Source organism: Sinocyclocheilus anshuiensis, unplaced genomic scaffold, assembly GCF_001515605.1.
Source record: "Sinocyclocheilus anshuiensis isolate Anshui unplaced genomic scaffold, SAMN03320099.WGS_v1.1 scaffold220, whole genome shotgun sequence".
Taxonomy (NCBI): Eukaryota; Metazoa; Chordata; class Actinopteri; order Cypriniformes; family Cyprinidae; genus Sinocyclocheilus; species Sinocyclocheilus anshuiensis.
Window position 1 is genome coordinate 1123929 of NW_015554086.1, and position 24887 is coordinate 1148815.

The following is a 24887-nucleotide window of genomic DNA, read 5'->3' on the forward strand; positions in this document are numbered from 1 at the left end:
CCACCCCCACACATTTATATATTTATTTTATATTTCATTTAATTATTTTATTTTTTTTTTTTACAAAGCAAGGTTAGTTCAGGTTGTAAAATGCACTAAAATTACGAACTGAAAATAAATGAAAAGTACAGCTGAACTGAACTAAAAATAAAACTAAAAATAAAATTAAAAATAAATTAAGCCTAAATAGTAATATTAAAACATCTAATAAAAATGACAAAATCACAAAACAAAATTGCTAAAAAATTACCTACAATTAAAATGAAACCTGAGAAAATAAAAGCTAATTAAAAAAAACTCAAAATGTCAATAAAAAAACTATAATATAACAGTTCATACATATATTGATTTAAATACTCATATTCTATGAAAAAAATTATATTTTTGATGGCATAAGGTGATATGATATCAAGAAAGAATAAAACCTTAAAACTTGAAATTCTTAAAAAAACAATTCACACACACACACACACACACATATATTATATATGTACTTATTTATTATATATATATTTATTTATTTTTTATTTTTATTTATTTTTTGACATATTTTATTTATTTTAAAATGTCATGATGTGTGACTCTCCAAAAATCTAAATGTTATTCATGAATTAATAATTCAAGATAAAAATATAAAAAATCATACTCTTGAAAATGTACCAATACTTCCCTTGAAATATATGAAAAATTTATTTATAAAAGTTTTTCAAAACCTTCAGAAACCGACATGAATACAAACTATTCATTCAGTTCTGTCCATCACAATATTTACAGTCTGTTGCATTTTATGGCCTGCCTGCAGATGGATATCACTCCAGGCCCTGATGGTCGCTTCGGTTTCACTATCGTGGGAGACTGCCCCCTGCTGGTGGAGGATTGCTCCCCCTGCTCCCCAGCGGGTCGCAGTGGTCTCAGAGCTGGAGATTATGTCATGGAGGTGAATGGGATCCCAGTGAAGCACCATGAGATGGCAGCCGCTTTGATAAAGGCCTCTCAGGGCCGCACGCTGCGGCTTGGGGTGCTGTGCATGGGCAGTCGCCAGAAACGCAGCAGCGGGAGTCTAGAGGGCTCTCAGAAAGACACAGATGGCATGCGTCAAGACCGCAAACACAAGGCTCTGGAGTTCAATAGGAGGGTGAGTTTATGTGGCAAACGTATGTTTTTCGAATTTATGAAATGAAAGAGGTGCCAAATCACAATCATTCCTGTTTCAGGTTGAGGAGATTTTGAGGAATGAACCAGAGGTGAAAGAGAAACTGTTTGCTGTACTGAAACAGTTTGCTGCTGAGAGGAAGGTGGACTGGCTTGCTTCCGTTCTTCCTGACATCTTGACAACTGAAGAGCAGCAACAGCTCATCTTAAACATCAGGTACCATGACAACCCCATCTGCCACCTACAGCGCTCATTAATTTTTAACCTCCATCTCAGGGCCACTCTGACCCAGATGTTTTCTGCTACTGTATTTAGCCGTGCAGAACAGTTTGAAGGCCACCAGAGGGCATCAGTTTAATGTAGGTTTTGCTGAATATATGAATAGAACTTTAGTAAATTCTTTGCTGTTCTTGTTATTTATGTCATACTATGATGCACATTTGCAGTAAACATAAACACGCTTTCATTTCTCTGTGTTTGCTATAGAATTAAGCAGTGTGGCTTACAGTATAAACTGGTATGACCTAATAAGGCCACTGATAGATGTGTCTCCATCTGGTGCTGCCATGTAAACTGATCATCTTCAATCCCTCTGCTGTGTGCTGGCACAGTTAATAGTGAAATTCCTTTTCCAGTCCAGTCTATGCCTTAATGCCAACTGGGTCAATAACATAAACCGGCACTGGACAGAGAATTTTAGTGTTGATCCATTTGTCGGCTTCTCTTTGGGCAGTGTCAAGCTGTTTGGCACATGATGCTTAGTGGGACAGTTTATGTGGAATAACAAGCGAGGTGTTTTCACGTGATTTGTTGTTTAATATACTTTAATGTACACTAATGTTCAAAAGTTTGGGTTCAGAAGTCTCTTATGCTCAGAAAGGCTGCATTTATTTGATCAAAATATGATTAAAAAAACAGTAATATTGTGAAATATTATTACTGTTTAAAATACTTTCTATTTTAATATGTTTTAAAATATAATTTATTTCTGAGATGGCAAAGCTGAATTTTCAGCAGCCATTACTCCAGTCACATTACTTGTAGCGCATGATTCTTCAGACAGAAATCAATGTATGCTGATTTGGTGCTCAAGAAACATTTCCTATTATTATTAATGCTGAAAATAGTTGTGCTGCTTAATATTTTTGTGGAAACTGTGATCATTTTTTTCAGGATTCTTTGATAAAAACAACAGCATATTTAAAATAGAAATCTTTTGTAACATTATAAATGTCTTTACTGTAATGTATGATCAGTTTAATGCGCTTGTGTTGAATACAAGTATTAACTGTAACACTTTAGTGTAGGGACCTTATTTAGTGTCGTTGCTTATTAGCATGCCTGTTATTAATAAATTGGCTGTTTATTAGTACACATATTCTGCATGACCATATTTCACCTCCCTAATCCTAAACTTAACAACTGCCTTACTAACTATTAATAAGCAGCGAATTAGGAGTTTATTGAGGCTAAAGTCATGGTTAATGGTTTGTTAATGGCGAGAATTGGACCTTTAAAAAAAAGTGTGACCAAAAAATCCAAACCACAAACTTTATGGTAAATGGTAGTGTATGCTATTGCCATTATTCAAAATTATTAGTACAATAGATTTTGTCTGGTGCAAGAGAAATACTGTATGTTACACATAGGTTGCATTTTGCAAGACAGCTTTCCTCAATTTATCAGAGAAAGAACATCATTAAGGTTACATACAGTATAGTGTTCAATATTGTGTTTGCTAAATAGAGACAAGCTATTCCCTCAGCGCAGTATGGGTGTCGTTCCTTTGTATTATGAGATAATAACCTTTGTCACTGTATAATCCTCTTTAGAGAGATATCTGGTGAAGGGTGGTGAATGGAGATCACCATGTGTTCAGCAGCATGGGGATCTTGAGTTCCTTGGGATGTACTTTGTAATCTAAATGTGCTGCAGTTGAACTAGAATATAAGAATATGACACATGGAACTTGTGGAAGGAAATTAACCATATTGAACTGTTGGTACTTAGTATAGTTAATCTTTTTTGATCTAGTACATTTGAATATTATCTAGGACAGATTTTAAGCCGGTCTGGGTAGATTTAGTTTGCATTTGCCTACTGGGACATTAGCCAGTTTCCAATTCAACTGAGATATGCTCTTTTAGTTGGCACTAAAGATGTATCTGGGCACAATCATCATCATTTCTTGAAATCCATTATTTAGGTTACATGGCAAGCCATGGTTGTTCAGTTTAAGGTGTGACTGTTTATTTAGCCATCTTAGAGAAGTAATCACAAGTTTGTTGTTCTTATTCATTATTCATCAAGAAACTGAATGCTTTGAAGAGAGAAAAATATTTCAAACAACATTTTAAAATGAGTTCAAAAAGTTTGAACTGTTCAAAAGTTTGGGGTCTGTTTTTTTTTCATTTTTAATGTTTAGGATTTTTTTAATGTTTTTGAAGTTTCGTATGCTCGCCTAATTAGCACTTAAAATCATAATCTTGTGAAATATTATTATAATTTCAAATAACTTTTTTTTTTTTTTTTTTATAAAGTAGAAAAATTCACTTCAGAAAATCATTTGCCAGTTCTTGACACTATCTTTATCCACAGAATATGATTGCTCATCATTCACACCCTGTGAAATATTATTTCAATTTAAAATAACTTTTTTTTTTTTTTTTTATATATATTTTAAAATGTATTTTATTCCTGTGATGGTAAAAACTGAATTTTAGTGTCAGTGCCCCATGATCCTTCTGAAATCATTCTAATACGCAGGTTTGGTGCTAACTTTTCTATTATCAACATTGAAAACAGTTTTGCTGCTTATTGCTTCTGTGAAATCTGATACATTTTGTTTTAGAATTCTTTGATAAATAGAACATTTAAAGCATTTATTTGAGGCATTTTAGAAATCTTTTGTAACATTTAAATGATTTTACTTTTGATCAATTTAGTGCATCCTTACTGATTAAAAGTTTTTTTATTTTTTTTATTTCTTCAAACATTTGAATGGTAGTGTAAGCCTAATACATTTTACATTTTTCATGTACATTTAACACACACACACACACACACACACACACATATATATACAGTATATATATATATATATATATATATATTTACAACATACAGTAGCTTGTATCCTATAACCTGTCCTGCCCAATTAAACACGTGAATTGGTAAAATAATATCACTGGTCTCATTTAATTCTCACTATATACATTTATCAGCCTTTTCTCACTATATTAGGTACGTGTCTCAGTTTCTGCCGACACATAATCTCACTCTTTCTCTCTTTGTGAACCTCATGGATTTTCTGCACATTATTCGGGGCTGATCTTCTGCAGGTCAATGTGAGAGGCAGCGGTCTCTAGACAGTTGTAGTCAATGGCTCTTGATGGATCAGAGGCTGTTAAATTACGTCCCTCTGGGTTAAAGTGACACTCGTTTTTCTGAATATATCTCTTAAGTAGCCACTTCACTTTCACCTTGTTCTGAGTCATGATAAACTAAAAGATGAGTTGCTGTGGGTGAGTACTTTTCATTAAACTTTAATATTATTCATTGTGGAATATGTCTCTTAAATTTACAGTATTTTACTAAGAAAATCATTGTGATTTGATTTGTTGATTCATTTTGTGTCTGTTATAAGATTGTTTAATATGTCTAAGATTTTAACTTGTCATATATGAAAGGTTTGTGAGCAGACTGTGTTCATTGCTGCTAAATCAGGCACATTGTGTCAGTTATACAGTGATATTTTAGAGATAAACAACTGTTCAAAATTTTGGGGGTCATAGGATTTTTAAAATGTTTTTGAATTAACTGTCTTATATGCTCACCAAGGTTGCATTTATTTCTCAAAAATAAAGTAAAACCACTATTATTGTGAAATATTATTTCAATTTAAAATAACTAATAAAAAAAAATTATTAAACAATTTTAAAATTTAATTTATTCCTGTGATGGCAAAGCTGAATTTCAGCAGCATTAATGTAGTTTTCACATGATCCTTCAGTTATACAATCAATTAAACAAGTTCTTTTAATAATAATAATAATAATAATAATAATAAAACTTACTGATCCTAAGCTTTTGAATGTTAGATTCCATGGCTTATTAATTGTTTTGGTTTATCTTCACTAGTTTGGTGATTCATATTTTTCCTTTTATTCTGTCCACAAATAAAGAGCTATATAAATAATTTTGAATTAAATATTACGGTGAACTAAAAAAGAATTAATAAAAACGCCATTGTGTTTTGCAATAGTGCTGTCAAAGTGTGTAATTAAAATATCAAAACAGAGCAACTCATATTAACCTTTCCTCAAAATTTCCCATTCAAGTTGTTTTTTTCTTAAAAACAAATAGGCAAAGCATGGTACCATCTAACCTCCTCAAATGAATTTCACATTACAAATGCAAATATAGTCTGGCAATGGTAGTTCCATCCACATTTTCTGAAAAGCACAATCAATGTTAATGTGCTGTGGTGAATGCTGTCATTTATAATACTGGCAGTAGTGCTTTAGTACTCTACGTAAGCTAAGGTTTGTACTCTAGTGGCCTCTTAGGGTGCTTAATTCTTTATTTTATTCTTGTCTGCTGTCTGGAACTGCTGCCATTAATGCAGCGTTTGGCCGCTCAATTAAGTCACTGTGTCTTTCTCTGTGCCTCCATAATAATGTGAACCTGAGGCAACTCTGCACTCTAGAATTGTCTAATGGTGTGGTTTTGTCAATACTGTCATCCAGGCAATGGGGAGAAAAAAATGATATTGTGAAACTGTATAATTTTAAATCATATTTCCAGGTTACGATTATATAGTATCTGTGTGCAGGGTGTCTGTGTCCTTCAGAATGATAGAGACTGAAATCAAGAAAAACAAATGTGTATGTTTTACTTAAAGGGATAGTTCACCCAAAAATGATATTTGCGTCATCGTTTACTCAGCCTCGTGTCTTTCCAAACCTATATATTTTTTAAATGTCTCTGTGTTTGTGAGGGTGAGTAAATGATGACAGAAAAGCACTATAGATAGTCCCCTTTCTGTGCCTATAACTCTGATATGTTTAGTATTAAAATAATGTCTGATCTATGGAAAAGAAAATTAGTTACATTCAGTTTGTGTTCATAATCCATTAGCCTGATTACAGTCTGTCAGTGACGATAAGAGACTTACAAATATCAGGAGAATTAATGCCGTGACTCAGAAAATGAATGTGCTTTTTGTTTGATAAACACATGGAATTATTTTAAATGCTAATGTCGATACATCACCTTCAGAGAACAAAGCAGACAGAATTGCGTTGATGTTACACTTGTCGAGGTTACTAAGGTTACATTTGCTGAGGTTTTTCAATTGGGGTCTTTTTCTGGTTCCCTGGTGGGCGGCATAACAGGCTTTTCCATATCCGCCAACGTTGCATAAATGTGACAAACATGGCCTTATTTCTATTCAGAATCCCATAAAGGTGAAGCTATCAGAGTTAAAATTGTATTTGTCTCCTCTCTGCCAAATGTTTTTCCCAAACGTTTTTGTCTAGCCATTTTCCCCACTTCAAATCTCACTGAATTCAGTATGCGCTGAATCTTTTCAATTATATTTCGAATGTCATGCTGCGAGTTTTGAATTTGCTCTCTTGCATATGAGATTTGATGCTGTTCCCAGAGAGCATGGAACATCAGGAACAGCAAAAAGAGAATGAGGAAAGAGAGGGAGACAGCGAGTGAAAGAGAGAGAGAGAGGCGGTAGTGTGATGTACTCCCACACCTTTGCTATTGCTGGATTCTGGTATCTGTACCAGAGCTTCTGGAGTGGGAGTTTCAGATGAAGACAGCACTCAGAGAGGCTGCTACATGTTGGAGTTCCTCACAGCTTCCATGAAATATCGGGATTGCCTTCATTACTTGGCTTTCTTTGAGTTTTTTTTTTTTATCTCTGCCATCCTTTCCTGTTTTCATGGATTTTGAAGTGTCACAGTGATCCTGAATGAACGCAGTGGACTCTGATCTGAAGCTCCTTCACTTTGGGTCGTGATAGAAACCGTTAGATGGGAAAACTGACTGGCTGAGCTGAACTAGCAACCTTTAAAAAGTCTTTATAATAATGGTTCCTCGTAGCTGATTTAGACCTTTTTTCTCTGTTGCCTTGCTGTGACCATGTTTGCCAGGATCTTCATTCCCAAGAAGCATCGGCAGCGCTTTGACGAGGCCGTTTCTCAGAGTCTCCTCAACCGCATGTGCCGTAGCAAGAGCCTTGGCGAGCCCCAAAACAGGCTCCGCCGAAGCCAAAGTCAAGACCACCATGAGCGTCCGCAAGGCTCGAAACGGGCCAGTTCTGTGCCCAGAGATACCGGCGATGACCCGGCCCAACCTGAGCGTGGCCTTAGGAAGAGCACCACCGTGATTCACAGCCACTATGTCACTGGAGCTAACCAGAGGTACGTATCGCACACCTCTTTCATAGGTGTTCCTTTTCCATGTCCTATTATTTATGATAAAATGAGCGTTTTAATCTTTCATACTGGTTTGAAAGGACAATTTTATACCAAAACACGGCAGGAAGCCTCCTCAAATGCTTAGAACACTGTGTGATATGTGGGAGACTTTGTGTGTGGGTGGGTGAGAGAAGCACTATTGAGTTGTTTGTTTCTGTGCCTCATGCTTTCCCTCCCTACACACATACACACACATGTATGTACTGTCCACATCACAAGCATTTTTTCATATTGTGATCTACTAATTGGTTGTTTTAGAATTCGGGATATATAATCAGCTTTTCACACTATTTTAATAATTAAAATCATGACTTAACCTAAAAGGAAGATTGCCATCATATCATATTCAAGCCATGAAGCTTCTTATTGGAATTTGAGCCAGAACAGAAGCAGATCCTCTTGTCGCCTGGTTTAAATTAATATTGCTTTCTATACGATGTCACTACAATCTGTCAATATTCTTTATTTGTGAATTGAAAGTGATATCTAAAATATGAACAGAGAAGTATCACCCAGAGTGTTTAGGTTATTAAATACTACAGTAAGAGTGGATATGATGTGCTGATACCCTGTAGACTCCTCATCTGATAAGCTGCTGCTCTTCAATAAATAATGCTTCCTTGGCTCAGTCCTTATGTAATCTCTATTCAGAGTTCTTATGTCTTTGTTTTTCTGTCATCCCCTTTCTAATCCGCCATCAGTGTTTGGTTCTGGTGGCCCACCTTATATAAAATGGCACTGCGACAAGAAGCAAATGTTTCTACTGCTTTCCCTTGTCTCTGTTTACTCAACGGTTCCAGTGAGTGTTGCCACAGCAACCACTAAGGCTAGCTAAACACTAATGATATGTCATAGGTTTTCTCTAAGAAGCAGGGAAATCTTAAATCTCCTTCTTAAATAGCTCATCGAGTGATGCTTCAGTATACTTGTCTGTTTGGTTTAGGATGAATCATAAGTTGGGATAAATTAATATTCATATGTTCGGCCTTTGAAAAGCATTGGTCATATAGTGTAAACATATAGGTTAATATTTTACTCGTTGAGGAGATGTGTACTATTATTTTTACATATTTTTTTGACTGGTGCATTATAAAACTCTTGAAATATCCCATAAAGACTTAAGGAATTGGTGGGCCATTTCAAAGGACATGAATATATCAGAGACTTGGGACAGTAGCAACCAACCAGGACACCTTAGCAACGCCCTAACAACCATTTAGTACAGCATAACAACTGCTCTTTTGACTTAAGCCAGTAAACAACCACCTAGCAACCACCCAGAACACCCTAGAAACTGCAAAGCAACACCATGACAACTGTTTTGACCTGGGCCAGTAGGTAACCACTAGGGGTGTAGCGGTTCAAGTTAATCACGGTTTGATTTGTGTCACAGTTTTAGAGTCACGGTTTCGGGACGGTTCGGTATGTGCTATGTTTAGGGAAAAGCACTATACTGTCAAACAAAAGTAAAGAAAATAAGAATAAATCATCTAATTACAAGCAACAGCACAAATAAATACAATAGAGCAAAGATACAAATAATATAAACAGTGCTTTTCAGGTTTTTTAGGTAGGTCTAACATTAGGTTTTAGGTACAGAAATTGAATAAAGTAATCAAATGTAAAATAACATTGCATATTTGTCTGTATAAATTCAAGATTAATCCTTATTAAGTTACAAAAGCTATTCAGTCAAGAGCAGTGATTGATTTCCTTGTCTTTTTTTGTTTGATTAATATTAAAAATAAAAAAATGTGCTGTCACTTTAAGACAATGCACAGATCCAGTACACTGAAACTGTAGGCTATGTTCAACCGACTATGTTTGCTAGGATACTTACCAAGACAGGCATCTTGACATAATTTTTGTGTGTATTTGTCCATTCAAGCACAAGACATGAAAACGATTTGCACGTTCTGAGATGTGGGTTCAAGCACTTCAGATGAGCGCACACAGATCTTCTCACTGCGCGCGAGTTCTCCTTCGTGTCTTCTGGCTCTTTAATATTTAAACTGGCAAGGCTTAAATGAGTTTAGTTTAGTTTAAAAACAGATAACAATGAGTGCTATCAGACTTTGTTGCAGCCTAGAATTAAACTGCTGGTTTCGTCTGGCCAGAGGAGAACGGCACACTACTTCGACACTATTCCCCTGTTTAATAATGTAAAGCTGCTTTGACACAATCTGCATTGTAATAAGCGCTATATAAATAATGGTGACTTGACTTGACCGTTCAGGTCTCACCTGCGCATGCGTGCTATAAACACCCGGATGATGATGGCATAAATGACTGGTCATATTCAAGTATATGGCACTCGCACTGACAAGGGGTGACTGGTTTGTACACATTTTTTTTTTCATTGCTGTTGTTGTAATGTATTGGGAAGCCAGAATGCATATCCATCGACAAACATACATTAGCTGGACTCTGTCTGTTTTACGTGTTGTAATTATTATTATTATTTAAAGATTTATTTGTGCCATTATTATGATAGCACACATCAGAGCTGACAGGAAGCAAAGTGGGAGAGAGGGAGGGGAGGGATTGATAAAGGTCCTCAAATCGGGATTTGAACTCGGGATACCCATAGCGCAACAGCGCTGTATGTCGGCATGCTGCCCACAAAGCTATCTGCGCTGACACCATATTTCAGATGTGTTGTCAGATTTAAGTTGAACCTCATTGAAAGTTCGTGCCGAACCGTGGGTGGAGAACAGTACGATTCTATTTTTTTTCCAAGAACCGTTACACCCCTACTAGCAACTGCCTAGAACACCCAAGCAAAGCCCTACAGTAGCAACCACCCAGACTGCAAAGTAACACCATGACAACTTTTTGACCTGGGCCACTAAGTAAACACCCAAAACACCCCAGCAAAGCCCTAGCAACCACCAAGAACACCCTAGAAACGGCAATACAACACCATGGCAACTGCTATTTTGATATGGGCCAGTAAGCAACCACACAGAACACTTTTTAATCAACATGCAAAAAATCACTCAGAACACCTTAGCAGCTGCATAGATTACACTGTGGCAGTAAGTTTTGTGCAGATAAGTCATTTTCTTAAAGAAAAAATCATTTTATTTTTTAAAACTTATTTTGAATATAAGTATTGAATATTATGAGTATTTAACATACCTACAGTCGGTCAGTAATGCCTCTCTTGCTTCCTCCGCAGAACCATCCGTGTGTACAGGGGTAAGAAGAGTTTTGGGTTTACTCTGAGAGGTCACGCTCCTGTGTGGATCGACTCAGTAATGCCAGGTGCGTATGAATGATCGTGACATCTACCCATAAGCACTTGCAACCTTTCATTATTAATCAGAGTGAAAAAAACACTTGACTCTCAGATGAGTCAGGCTTTTCTTTTTCTGAGGGTTTCTGATCTGACCCAGAATTATACATCCTGCCACCAAGCATACAGATCTAGTGCTAGAAATGAATTTTTACCGTCATATTTTTGCCACCAGCCACTGATCAAGTAAAGATGCTCTCCTTATATAAATCACCATCTTCCAGGACACGGCTGTGTTTTGTTACTCAGAATTTGTGCCACGTTGAGGGTCATATCGCTGTAGGCTACAGAGGCGGCTGTAATAAAAAAGCACATGGAAAGCACAGCTGGGTTCAGTGGTTTGTTTTCAAGGGGAATGGAGTGGGGTTTTTTTATTGGTGCACTGTGAAAAAGGAAGGAGTGGGCTGTTGTACTAATGAGCAAGCTTTGGGTACATTTGTATTGAAGTCTGCACGATTGTACGTTCTGAGTGGAGAGAGGGCGGTAAGTGTGTGAGTGTCTATATGACGATATTCGCCCACTGCAGGCCTGTGCTGAGGCTAGTTAACACTGACTCAGCCGCCCGTGTGGGGCTGCTTATAAAAACAAGTAGGAGTGTGGCATCGTGATGAAAGTAACAGATTACATTCCCTTTCAGACCTCAGATGGGGTATCTTGTAGTGTTTTACTAACAACCGATCACAAAGGACAGCAATATTACACATCAACACGGTTCACTGAAAGATTGTCTGTGGCTTTGGGTGTATTATTCACTGCAAGTGTCTGAGGTTTCATTCTCAGTCCCAAACCCATGTTTTCCTATTACAGGTAGTCCAGCTGAGGCGTGTGGCCTTAAACCAGGAGACCGCATACTGTTCCTCAATGGCCTAGACATGAGGTGTGTTTATTTTTGTTATGCTGTGATGATGCTTTAAAAGTTGCACATCAGTAAAGTGATATTACAGTAGATACTGTGGTAAACTTATCTAAGAATATACAATTTATGTTTTTTTTTTAATAATTAAGTGGTTATACGAAACATGTAATCAAGTTAACCTAATGTGTAACAATGTCACCTAACCTAAACATTTTATTTGCACTACCATACCATTCAGAAGCTTGGGGTCATAAGATTTTTTTTAATTAAGTCAGCTTTTAGTCAGCAAGGACACATAAATTACATTTATAATGTTACAAAAGATTTCTATTTTAAAAAAATGCTGCTCTTTAAAATTTTCTATTCATCAAAGAATCCTAAAAGAAAAGCTTTTCACAAAAATATTAAGCAACAAAGCTGTTTTCAAACTTGACAATAATAAGAAATGTTTCTTGAGCACTTAGCATATTAGAAAGTTTTCTGATGGTTTATGTGACACTAAAGATTGGAGTAATGGCTGCTGAAAATTAAGCTTTACCATCACAGGAATAAATGGCTTTTTAAAATACATTAAAATATATGATATATTATTTTTAATTCATTTAAATATTTCACTATATTACAGTTTTTTCCTGTATTTTTTATTAAATAAATGCAGCCTTGGTGAACATAAGAGACAATGAAAATCTTCCTGACCCTAAACTTTTGAATTACAGTGTGACTACTTGCAAGTAGATTTAACTCAAATGTGCCATTTAAATAGTGTTTTAACTAAATCATTTCAATTGATTTGGCTTGAACACAAGTTAAACATTACTGAGGCTAGGGGCTAGGTTTTCAGCTTCCAGCATGCTTTGTGTGCTAGTGGATGGGAAGATTTTTTATTTATTTATTAATATGTATTTTTAATTTGTTATTTTGTGTTTTATTTGGGAAAGACCTAAAAGTGACTTTTTAGTACTTTGTGTGCCTGTTTCTATGATGATTTGAAGGGAGTTATTACGAGAGTTGACAATGTGGCGATGAGTTCAAATGGTAATTGGGTTGGAAACAAGCTATTTTTAGTTTCACTATTCATATTAGGCATTTATATTATTCTGCTGCTCCTTAACAAACCACCAGCTTTCACAGTTTGTTTGTTTAGGCCTAAATGTAAATCAGTTTCCTGCGGCCATGATTTAGCTTGTTTCTTGGCTAATCTCAAGAGCACAGCAATTTATTTCATACTGCCTCCGGGGGACTGACAAGCATAGAATTATGTCAATAAAAAATTCCCACCAACTGTACATTTATTTATAAGTGTTATTTAAGAGAACATGCTATTTGATTTTGTCCTATATTATATTATATTACTGTATATTATATTACACATTGATTCTATTCTATGTACATTTAGGAACTGCTCCCATGAGAAGGTGGTGTCCATGCTGCAGGGCAGTGGTGCCATGCCCACTCTAGTGCTGGAAGAGGGCCCCGTAGATTATCCGCTCTCAGATTCAGAGCCGGAGGAGACCCCCACCATTCCGCGCTCGCGCTCCCCGGCCCTCAGCTCCCTGCAGTGGGTGGCCGAGATCCTGCCTCCCAGCATCCGCGTACACGGCCGTACCTTCAGCCAGCAACTTGAACACCTCCTCACCCTGCAAGAAAGATATACCATTTGCAAAGCTCTGGAGACCTTCTTCCAGCACAGGTCAGGTCAAAATTCATCATGGCTGAGTGGGAGCAGACACATGACTTAGTGGTATATTACTTGAGGTTGGCAGTACTGAGATTAAGGCCCAATCCCAATTCTATTTTATACCCCTTCCCCTACCCCTCCGCCTACCCCTTCCCCTTGTCCCTTGAAACAGAGTGTCAAGGGGTAGGGGTGAAAATATTCCTCTAAGAATTGGGACACCAATACTATTCGAGACACCCCTACCCCTTCACGTGAACGCGCGAAACGGAGGAAAGGGGAAGGGCTAAGGGGTAGAATTGGGATTGGGCCTAAATACTGTCTTAGCAAAACAAAAAGGAGTTGTGTATGTGGCTCCCAGCATGCTTGTGATTAGGGGCCAAGCACCGAAGGTGCAGTGGCACCTATTGTATCCGTTAGCTAAATTTTTCTTCTTCCGCCGAAAGTCTATGGCAGCCCATAGAACCACTTGCGGGAAAGTTGTGAAATTTGGCTGATAGAAGACTGATAGAGGACAGTCTGACTTGTCACCATAGCAAATTTTGATTAGATCTGGTGGTCTGAGTTGTTTGGAACCGTAACAACAGTACTTATGCAGGTCAAGAGTTTGGAATAATTCAGTTATATAATTTATATAGAGATTTTTTTTTATGTTGTTGAAGGCTCTTTTGCTCACGAAGGCTGCATTTATTTGATGTAATATATATATATATATATATATATATGGCATCACTAAATTTTTAGCATTCATTATTCATTATGTCAGTCTTCAGTGTTACATGATCAATCAGAAATCATTCTAACATGCTGATTTGCTGCTCCAGAAACATTTCTTCCTATTATCAATGCTGAAAACTATTCACTTACTAAAAAAACTTACTATGTTTGTGTAAGAAGTGATACACTATACCATTCAAAAGTTTAGGGTGAATAAAAAAGAGAAAGCAATACTTTTAGGCCACAAGGAAAATTTAAATTGATCAAAAGTGACAGTAAAGACATTTATACAAATAATTTCTATAATCTTCAAATAAATGCTGTTCTTTTCATCTTTCTATTCATCAAAGAATCTTGAAAAAATGGATCATGATTTCCACAAAAATATTAAGCAGCAAATAATAATAATATCATTGGTAATAATAAGAATCATTGTTGATAATTGAGTACCAATAATAATAATTGAGCACCAAAATCAGCATATTAGAATCATTTCTGAAGGATCATGTGATACTGAAGACTGGAGTAATGGCTGCTGAAAATTCAGCTTTGCCATCACGGGAATAAACTACATTTTAAAATATATTCAAATAGAAAACAGTTATGTTAAATTGTAACAATATTTCACAATATTATTATTTTTCTGTCTTTTTAATCAAATAAATGCAACCTTTGTTTCACAAACATCAAAACATTGTAATTATTCCAAAGTGCATTTCTTTTAATGAAAGATATTGTATTTTATAGTCATGACTTAAGTGACCAATGCAGTGTTTGACAAAAAAACATACAAGTTAGAATTTCAGAGCTAATTAACACTTATAAACTGTAACCATCCTGCCATATGATTACAAATATCATAGCATACTGTTCCCACAGCGAGGGATTTTCTGTCGCTTGGCAGCAGCAAGGCAAATGTGAAAAGCATTCAAAAATAGCTTCAGCCTCAAGCACAAATAGATACTCACAATCAAGAACAATCTGTGGGTTCTTCCAAATGTAATAAATAACGCTCACTGGTGCGACTGCTTGCTGAGAGAGCAGCCCAATTATTTCTAAAATGGCTCCCTCTGTTGCATGTAAACAGGAATGTGGACACACTCATTGTAGACGTGTTTCCAGTGCTGGACACTCCAGCCAAGCAGCTGATTTGGCAGTTCATTTACCAGCTGCTGACCTACGAGGAACAGGAACACTGCAAGAGCAAGATCGCCCGCTTCCTGGGCTTCAAGAGTGCAGGTTAGCTGTGGCTTTACTGTTTGAATGTCAGGGGTTTTCTGTCCTGATTGCATTCTAACTGTGCATGTTTATTACCGCAGAACCAGAGGTAGGTCCAGAAACCCACAGACGGAGCAGCTCCATGCGAGTGTCAGGTACCTCTCACAAAAACACTGTGAGAGAGAGAAGCTCAGACGACTGCATCATCGGCACTCACCTGGGAATGGGTATGACAGTTTCCCCTATCAGTGTTTTGGATTTAGACAAAAAAGCAGGGTCCAAAATGAACTTTTTCCACACTGAACATATAAATACATGAAAATTGTATAATAATATAATATAATATAATATTTTTATTTAATGTATATATACACTATAAACTGAAAAGTTTTGGGGGTTTTGCTAAGATTTTTTAATATTTTTGAAAAAAGAAGTCTCTTATGCATTTATTTGATCAAAAAACAGTAAAAATCATAATATTGAGAAATATTATTACAATTTAAAATAACTAATTTCTATTTTAATGTATTTTTAAAAGTTATTCTTGTGATGGCAAATATGACTTTTTAACAACCATTACTATAGTCTTCAGTATCACAAATAAAATAAATTTGTTACTCTTATTTGATGCTTCATACTTGTTAATTTTGGATCCTGCTCATAGTATGATGTAGAACTGATATAGGCCAATAAGTTTATATAGAATACTGTTTATGCTATGCATTGCTCCATTGTAACATTGTTTCCGATAGCCATGTCATTCTGTCCCTCTTTGGGGTAAACAAGCAATCAGAACTGCTCTCAGCCATGTTTATGATTCACCAGCATCTATTAGGCTAAAGCTATAAACTGCTTGCAATCGCTGTGCACCTCTCAGCCACCTACCGGCCAGACCCGCTGCTGAAGCTGACTGCCCTCAGTCTCTTTTTAGCTCCTGAAGGGCAAGCAGCTTTCTGTGCACGTGCTCTGTTTCTGGACCGCGCTCTCTCTGTGTCTCAGGAACATTCACTGACCCTGTGACTCCAGAGGAAAGACAGTGTGGGGATGGGACTTCCTTCCCAGAGTCCCCAGATCTCAGCCACGTGGGTACCATTTACTGCTCATCCGCAATTCATTGCACTGTCATCACTGCTGTTATGAAATCATGCATAGTCTCATCTAACCACCCCCAACCCGTAGATGTCAGGAGTGTACACGGAGCTTGAGAACATGTTTCCCGGGAAGAGCAACCAGTCTCTCCAGAGTCACTCCTCACCCAGGGCTGTTGGCATGGGCCACACTGAGAACAACACATACACTCAGTCTTTCACACACAGTAACGCAGGTATTCTGAGTTTGTTTTGACATCCACAATTGACACATGGTGCCTCCAAAAAAAAAAAAATAATAAAAATGGCTGTGTGGGACCTGTGTGACAAATTTACACTAAATGTACTTGCTTATGTAGATAATTTAAGATAGAAAACAGGGGTTTTCAAACTGGGGTCCAGGGAGCCACAAGGGGTTAAATAGGTTTTATTTTTCTTTGAGAGTTAAAAGAATTACAGAATATTTTTGGAGGGCTTTTAAAGTTAACACACTAACTGAAGATATTAATTAAATCTGTTTTATACATAGTTTTGGTAACACTTTATAATAATGTTACATTTAGTAACATTAGTTAACTACATTACATGAGCAATGACAAATACTTCTAAAGCATTTATTAATCTTAGTTAACATTCATTTCAACAAAATCTAAATAAAAAGTCTATTAACATTAGTTAATGAACCTGAGCTAACATGAACTAGCTAGTTGTATTTTTATTAACTAACATTAAAAAAAGATGAATAAATACTGTAATAAATGTATGGCTCATTGTTAGTTAATGTTAGGTAATGCATTAATGAGTGTTAACTAACACTTTATTGTAAAGCGTTACCATCATTTCTTTAACATTATTACTGTTATTAACTGTACTTATATTATTATTGTTACTACTTATTTATTTATTTATTTGTTGACATAGCTTTTACATAGCATTTATTTATTGATAATAGCTTTTAAGAGTAAGAAATTAAGAAAAATCTAATTTGGATATTATAAGTTGGCAGAAAAAAAATGGATTTGGATACATATTTGTTGTGCAAATGATTATACAAAAATTAATTTAATTGTAAATGTTTCTCTTTAGAGTTGGATGATAATTTAAAAGTGGGTGTACTCTCCAATTCAATTTAAATATTTAACAAATAATATTGTAATGGTTTTGTTTTGCAATGACTATATACAAGCCAATTATTTTTTATGGCCTTACAAGTAGGGCCATGGCATCAACAAGTTTGAAAATCCCTAGTTTAATGTATTAGCATGTTATAGTTCTTTATCTGGATCAATTTAAAACGTTTTAGAACATTTAGAACAATAAGATCTCTGATAAGTATTCCTGTGTAGTTTAAATGTTCCTCATGATTTTGTTCATTTTGCAGGGAACCGTAAGTCAGGCCTCTCTCTTTCATGGACTGAATCCTTTCCTGGCCCTCAGTTTGAGCCTTACCAGCAGACTGTTCCTTCTCCAGACAGTGTGGACTCTAATCCTTATGTTAGTTTAGACAGCCCCCCTGCCTCCCCTCTGCCTTCTGATGAACCCAGTCCTCTGCCCCAGCGCAGGAAACTCTTCACCTTCTCACGTCCACCTCGCAGCCGAGACACCGACAAGTTCCTGGATGCTCTGAGCGAGCAGTTGGGACACCGGGTCAATATCGTGGATGACTTTAAGGGAGGGGAGAATGATTATGAGGAGGTTTGTGTCAGATACAGAAAGAGGTTACTATAGCCTGGCCAATTAAATATCACAAAATTTTCATATTATAATATTCACAAAGAGTTATTTATTTATATAAATGATAAATTATAAACTCATTTTATTTTATTTTTATTCTATTTTATTATAATTTTTTCTACCCATCCTCCAAAACAATTGTCTTATGGAGGGTTGCTTTTATTTTACTTTACTTTACTTTTTTCCTCCATCCATTTTCCAAACCTCTTGTCCAATGTAAGGTCACATTTCTTATGTTATTTATTTGTTTGTTTGTTTATTTATTTGTTTGTTTACCATCTATCCATTTTTTACATTTCATTTATGTTTATTTATTTGATATTTTGCATCTATCCATTCTTTAAACGCTTTTCATATGCAAGGTCACATTTTTATTGTTTTTTTAAATGTTTTTCTTCCATCCACTTTCCAAACCTTTAGTCCAATGTAAGGTCAGATTTGATTTGATTTGATTTGATTTGATTTTTTTTTCCAAACCTCTTGTCCAATGTAAGGTCACATTTCTTATGTTATTTATTTATTTTCTATTTATCCATTCTTTAAATTTAATTTATATTTATTTATTTGATATTTTGCATCTATCCATTCTTTAAACGCTTTTCATATGTAAGGTCACATTTAATTTAATTTCATTTCATTTCATTTCATTTTATTATTTTATTTTATTTTATTTTATTTTATTTTATTTTATTTTATTTTATTTTATTTTATTTTATTTTATTTTATTTTATTTTATTTTATTTTATTTTATTTTATTTTATTTTATTTTATTTTATTTTATTTTATTTTATTTTATTTTATTTTATTTTATTTTATTTTATTTTATTTTATTTTATTTTATTTTATTTTATTATTTATTTTAGTAGGAGCATTATATACATTTTTGTACCATACAATGTTGTTTTTTTAAGCCCTAATTGTTTTTGTGACACTGGCAGATGAGTTTCCAGGATGACCAGGAAGTGAACATGCTGCCTCATGAGTTAAGCAGTGCCAGCAGTGAAGACCACAGCAGCAGCGATGACTCCACCTCAGTCTCCTACTCCTCAGGCTCTGACCACATCCCTCCTCCCCCACAGAGTCCTCCGCCTCCGCCACCTCCCATCCAGTTCACCGACCCACCGTCGCCCCTGCCCCTCACCCCAGAGCACTTGCCCCGTTGCACAAGGTGCTGCCCACCAGTGAGGAGCTCAGGGCCCAGCACACCCGTCCCCGACGCTCCTCTCCCCAGCCCAGCGCTCCACCCATTCTCCAGCTGCACCAACCAAAGGCTCACCCCATCCTACAGTCATCCCCGCGCACCTCCCCTCAACCCCCGCACGCAAGCACACAGCACACTCACCTACGACATCCCACCCAGTCCATCTACCAGAGCCAGCAGACCTCTGCCCCCAGAACCTCCCCTAACCTGACCAAACAAAAGCGCCTCCATTCCCTGCCTTCCCAACAAAGCTATGATGGTACGCTCTCAACCAAGGTTCCCCCACCACCGCCACCTCCTTTACCCCCACCTTGTGATCCTCCACCTTTGCCCAAAGCCAGCCCGAAAGCCTCTGACAACAACCACATGAGCGTGAAGAGACTGCGCTGGGAGCAGGTGGAGAACTCTGAAGGAACTATCTGGGGACAGGTTGGTTAGTGATACATAACAACCACAGTGCGCCTCAGAACCATGTTGAAGTGATGAGATGTTATTAAGTACAGATGATCTGTTTTCTAGCTTGGAGATGATCCTGATTATCATAAACTCAGTGACATGGTCAAGTACCTGGATCTGGATCTGTACTTCGGCACACAGAGGAATTCCAGTAAGTTCTCTATTTTGTTATAGCTGCTTCAGTGTAGTATTGCATCATCATCCCCTTTTCATACAGTGCTGTGAAAGAGTGTTTTTTGCCCCGTCTGATTTTCTGTGTTTTTACACTGAATGTCTTCAGATCATCAACCAATACTAAGAATTTCAAAAATCATGAACAAAAAACACAACAACATATATCTTTCATATATTTAAATGCTTCCTGTATTGGAGTGTTTCAGATCATGGCGAAGGAATTTTTTAAATTAATTTAAGAAATTAATTATTATGTAATAATTGAATGCAATGTTACTTTATATTTATTATATATTTAATTTATTAATTTATTTTATAATTTATTAAAGTAATACAATTTATTACACTTCCGTTCAAAAGTTTAGTGGTTTTATAAAAAAATGTTTTTTTTATGTTTTTGAAAAACTCAATTTTTAAATTTATTTTAAAATAACTCTTTTCTATTTTAATATATTTAAAAATGTTATTTATTCCTGTGATGGCCAAGTTGACATTTCACACCTTCAGATATTATTTTAATGTGCTGATTTGGTGCTCAAAATTTTTTGTTATTATTATCAATGTAGAAAACAGTCGTGCTCCTTTGTATTTCTTTGTAACATTATACATGTCTTTACTTTCACCTTTTATTTAATGCATCCTTGCTGAAAAATGTGTATATTAGTATAATAATTAGTATAATAAGTATTAATTTCTTCATATTTTATGGTTTGTTAATAGCGAGAATTTGACCTTAAAATAAAGTGTGACCACAGAGTCTTACTGACCCCAAACTTTTGATGGTAGTGTACTGTATATGTAATATACAGACATAAATATATGTATATAATGACATATCATTCAGACGGAGGCAAAGACTTTTTAGGAACACAACATCTCAACATCGTCTGTATATTGCTGTCTTCATCCACATGTGGCATCCGGTTTGTAGCTTGTCATTTTGATGGTGAAAATGAACGCAATTACCTTGTCTATCTTTGTGCTTTTCAGCTCATCTCTCATGGAGAGCTACTGTATGTCTGTCTCCGATCCCATCATTCTCATCCAGTTATTGGCATCTTACAGCCCCTTCTCAGTCTCATAACCCTCCATACAGTAGTATATTGTAGTATATTGAGCTCATCCTTACACTGTTATTAAATGTGTCAGTCTCTCTTCCAGAGCCCACTTTCCTGCCCGAGAACTTTAAAAAGAAAGACGTGGTCGAGATTCTCTCCCATAAAAAGGCCTACAATGCCTGTGAGTATGAGTAGGGTTGGGTTGAAGTGCTCTGGGTTGAGTCAGGTTTGTCGTCTCATGTGACGTAGATGTGTAGGAGTAGGTTAAAGAGGTGCTGTAAGTATTTGCTGCTGTAGCAACTGTGTGGGAATTTGCCCAATGAGAAGGTTAAGAATCCATATCTCATCACATCTGGCTGCCCTGTTCAGCTATCCTCATAGCGCATCTGAAGCTGTCCCCGAAGGAGCTGCGAGAAATCCTCATGACCATGAGCACTGAGCGTCTGGAGCCCGCACACATTAAACAACTGTTGCTTTACGCTCCTGATGACGAGGAGGTCAAACAGTTTCAGCATTACAACCAGGACCCTGCCAAACTTAGCGAGCCTGACCAGTTTGTCCTACAGGTGCTGTTGAGTTACTACTACTTGAGTTCCAGCTGTTTAACAGAGTTCTGTTATAATTCATGTACATATTCATGGATTCTTTGTGGGCTTGTTCTACAGATGCTGCTAGTTCCTGAGTATAAAACCAGACTGAGGAGTCTTCTTTTTAAGACCACTGTGCAGGAGAAAACAGAAGAAATGAGAGGCGCATATGAATGCATATACAAAGCCTCATTAGAGCTTAAAAACAGCAAGAGGTTGGCCAAGATCCTGGAGGTAAAACACTTTATTCAGTAGATATGACTGAATTATAAATGTTGTATCTTTTAGAAAATCTTCTGCAGAGGAGTTGGTGTTTTCGGAGCCACTCGTTTTGAAATATTTGCTATTTATTTAAATATTATTCTTACGGTTTGTACACTTTTTGTGTTTTTAGTTTGTTTTAGCAATGGGAAATTATCTGAATAATGGTCAACCCAAGACAAATAAAACAACAGGATTCAAAATTAATTTTCTTACCGAGGTATGTGTGCAATTATTACAGACAAAACATTGCAATGTTTTGGTAACACTTTAGTATAGAGACCAATTCTCACTATTAACTAGTTGCTTATTAGCATGCCTATTATTAACATATTGGTTGTTTATTAAAGCACATATTCGGCATGATCATATTCTACATCCCTAATCCTACCCAATACCTAAACTTAACAACAACCTTACTAACTCTTAATAAGCAGCAAATTAGGAGTTTATTGAGGCAAACGTCGTACTTAATGCTCTGTTAATAGTGAGAATTGGACCTTAAAATAAAGTGTGACCAGTGTTTTTATTAAACGTTCATATTTTTGATGTTTCTCCTAATAATGGATTAAAATACTCCTCAGCTGAACACAACAAAAACAGTTGATGGAAAGTCGACTTTCCTCCATATTCTTGCCAAATCATTATGCCAACACTTCCCAGAACTCATCGACTTCGCCAGGGACCTCATAACAGTGCCACTAGCTGCCAAAGGTAAGGTGTCAGTCAGAACAACTTCCCGTTAGATATTTGTATATACAGTACACCTCTGTTCAGAAGTTTGGGGTCGGTAAGAATTTTGAAATCTTTTCTAAATAAGTCACTTATGCTCACCAAGTCATCAAAAATACAGTAAAAACAATAATATTGTGTAATACTCTAAAGAAATTGTTCTCAGTATTATCAATGTTGAAAAAAGTTGTGATGCTTAATATTTTTGTGAAAACCATGGTACATTTTTTTCAGGATTGTTTACAGAACAGAAAGTTTACAAGAACAACATTTACAGTATTTGAAATAGAAATCTTTTGTAACATTATAAATGTTATTACTATCACGTTTGATCAATTTAATGCATCATTGCTGAATACATTTCTTTAAAAGAATCTTACTGACCTCAAACGTTTTACCTCTGTTGGAAAGTAATTCCTAATAGAGTTTTTGTTTGTTGCTGTTGGTTTAAATAGGAACACAGACATAAAATTTGCAACTATGTCAATTAAATGTATTGATGAATGATTGATGTTCCTGTATTTTCATCGTAAATTCAGTCAATCAGAGGACCATTACTGCTGAGCTCAGTGACCTTCACTCCACCATCCAAGACATAAGAACCGCCTGTGTGAAAATCCCAGCTACTGCAGAGGATCGCTTCGCATCGGTTATGAGTGTATCCACCAATCCACAGCCTTTTCTGAATGAGTTTGTTAGTGAGAAGTACAGCTATCCTGTGAGAATATATATATATATCGAACTTCCGTTGCAGTGTATCAGCCCTTAACTCTGATATTAGAGCTTTCTGGAAAACTGTCATCCAGCTGTGCAGTCCCTAGACTCCTTGCAGCTAAGAGCAATGGATGAGTTTCATAAAGTGGCCTCTTACTTTGGAGAAGACAGTAAGGCCACGACCACAGAAACCTTCTTTGGCATCTTCGCCGAATTTATCTCCAAATTTGAGGTGAGTTTCTTAAATGCTGCCATTTTCACAGTTGTAATTACACTAAAGCTGTGAAGTAAGAGTTTGCTGATTTTGTATTCAACAGAGAGCACTGAGTGAGACGCAAGGAACAGAAAACCCCAGAAGCCCCCGAATAGCCTCGCCGCTGGCATGGTGAAACCAACAGCATCTGCTGTTTCTAACCCAGAACGCCCATGTGCCAATAAAAACAGGGAACTTGATAGCGTGAAGGGAAATGAACCTTACTTTAAATGTCTTCGATGAATTAAAAATATCTTTAGAATAAAAAAAGATATATATTTTATACAGAACTTCAGCGAGAAAGTATATTAATATAGCCTAATAATAATCATTTTGTTTTGAGATTTCCAGCTGCTAGAGAATGTAACAGGAACATGCACACTTCAGGTGAAGAGGATTGAAAGGTATTTTTGATGGTATATTTTGGTATACTTTGGTATGGTATACTTACTCATCCTCAAGCCAAATGTATTTTAACACACACACAAAAAAGTTTCAGATGAGTTTTAAATTCTTCTCAGTATTAGTGTTTTATTGTTGTACTCCGTTGTGATACGCTGATATTATAGCAGAACAAGAGTGCACCCTTCATAAGTGAAGATAAAACTATTTTCCAAATCAATGATCATTTGTATTTTATTGCAATATTAGTTGTGCAATTGATCGGTGGTTTCATCCCGCATGACAATCTGTGGTAGGTTTTACATCATGAAATTGGTTTTCAACTATGAAAAGAAGATGCAAAAGCTTCACATTATTAAATGGCAGAAGGGTACACATATCATCTGTTCTTTTAAAATGAGTATGTAGCTTGTCTGACTTTTTTTAGGTACTATTGTTTAAGATAACCCAATGCATTTCTTCCTGGTGTCTTCTGTTCTTGAACAAATGCATGATCTTCCTTATTGCCTGTTTTTGTCATTTTTGTGTATTTTTCTTAGTTTCTTGTCAGAACCAATCAACGAGGAGAAAACCTACAATTTGCATTTGCATGTAGCAGAGTATTTCTATTTATGTAATGTATTCCTGTTTTGATTGTTTCTGTATCGATTTGTTATATTGAATATGTTTTACCAAATTAATTAGTTGTAAATTAATATTTGTGTACAAATTGTTGGCGTGACTAACCTAGTGTTTTCCCGAGCAGTTCTATATCGGCTTCAATATCGAAGGGCCACATATTGCTGCGTTTTAATCAGATGTCTAATTCGTTTTGCC

The 24887-nt window shown here is 36.1% G+C and overlaps 1 protein-coding gene across 1 annotated transcript in view; it reads left to right on the top strand.

The window, feature by feature from the left end:
- LOC107669204 (delphilin-like) overlaps positions 1 to 24887 on the top strand; it is a 26729-nt gene extending 1842 nt beyond the window's left edge. Inside the window, 22 exon segments of the mRNA XM_016461346.1 lie at positions 803 to 1135; positions 1215 to 1369; positions 7321 to 7590; positions 10829 to 10914; positions 11753 to 11822; positions 13198 to 13491; positions 15281 to 15432; positions 15513 to 15638; positions 16411 to 16493; positions 16591 to 16735; positions 17881 to 18194; positions 19172 to 19387; positions 19390 to 19863; positions 19954 to 20041; positions 21214 to 21303; positions 21492 to 21688; positions 21788 to 21943; positions 22104 to 22190; positions 22555 to 22684; positions 23242 to 23360; positions 23484 to 23648; positions 23734 to 24887. Coding sequence (XP_016316832.1) covers positions 803 to 1135; positions 1215 to 1369; positions 7321 to 7590; positions 10829 to 10914; positions 11753 to 11822; positions 13198 to 13491; positions 15281 to 15432; positions 15513 to 15638; positions 16411 to 16493; positions 16591 to 16735; positions 17881 to 18194; positions 19172 to 19387; positions 19390 to 19863; positions 19954 to 20041; positions 21214 to 21303; positions 21492 to 21688; positions 21788 to 21943; positions 22104 to 22190; positions 22555 to 22684; positions 23242 to 23360; positions 23484 to 23648; positions 23734 to 23805 — 3822 coding nt within the window. The 3' untranslated portion in view covers positions 23806 to 24887.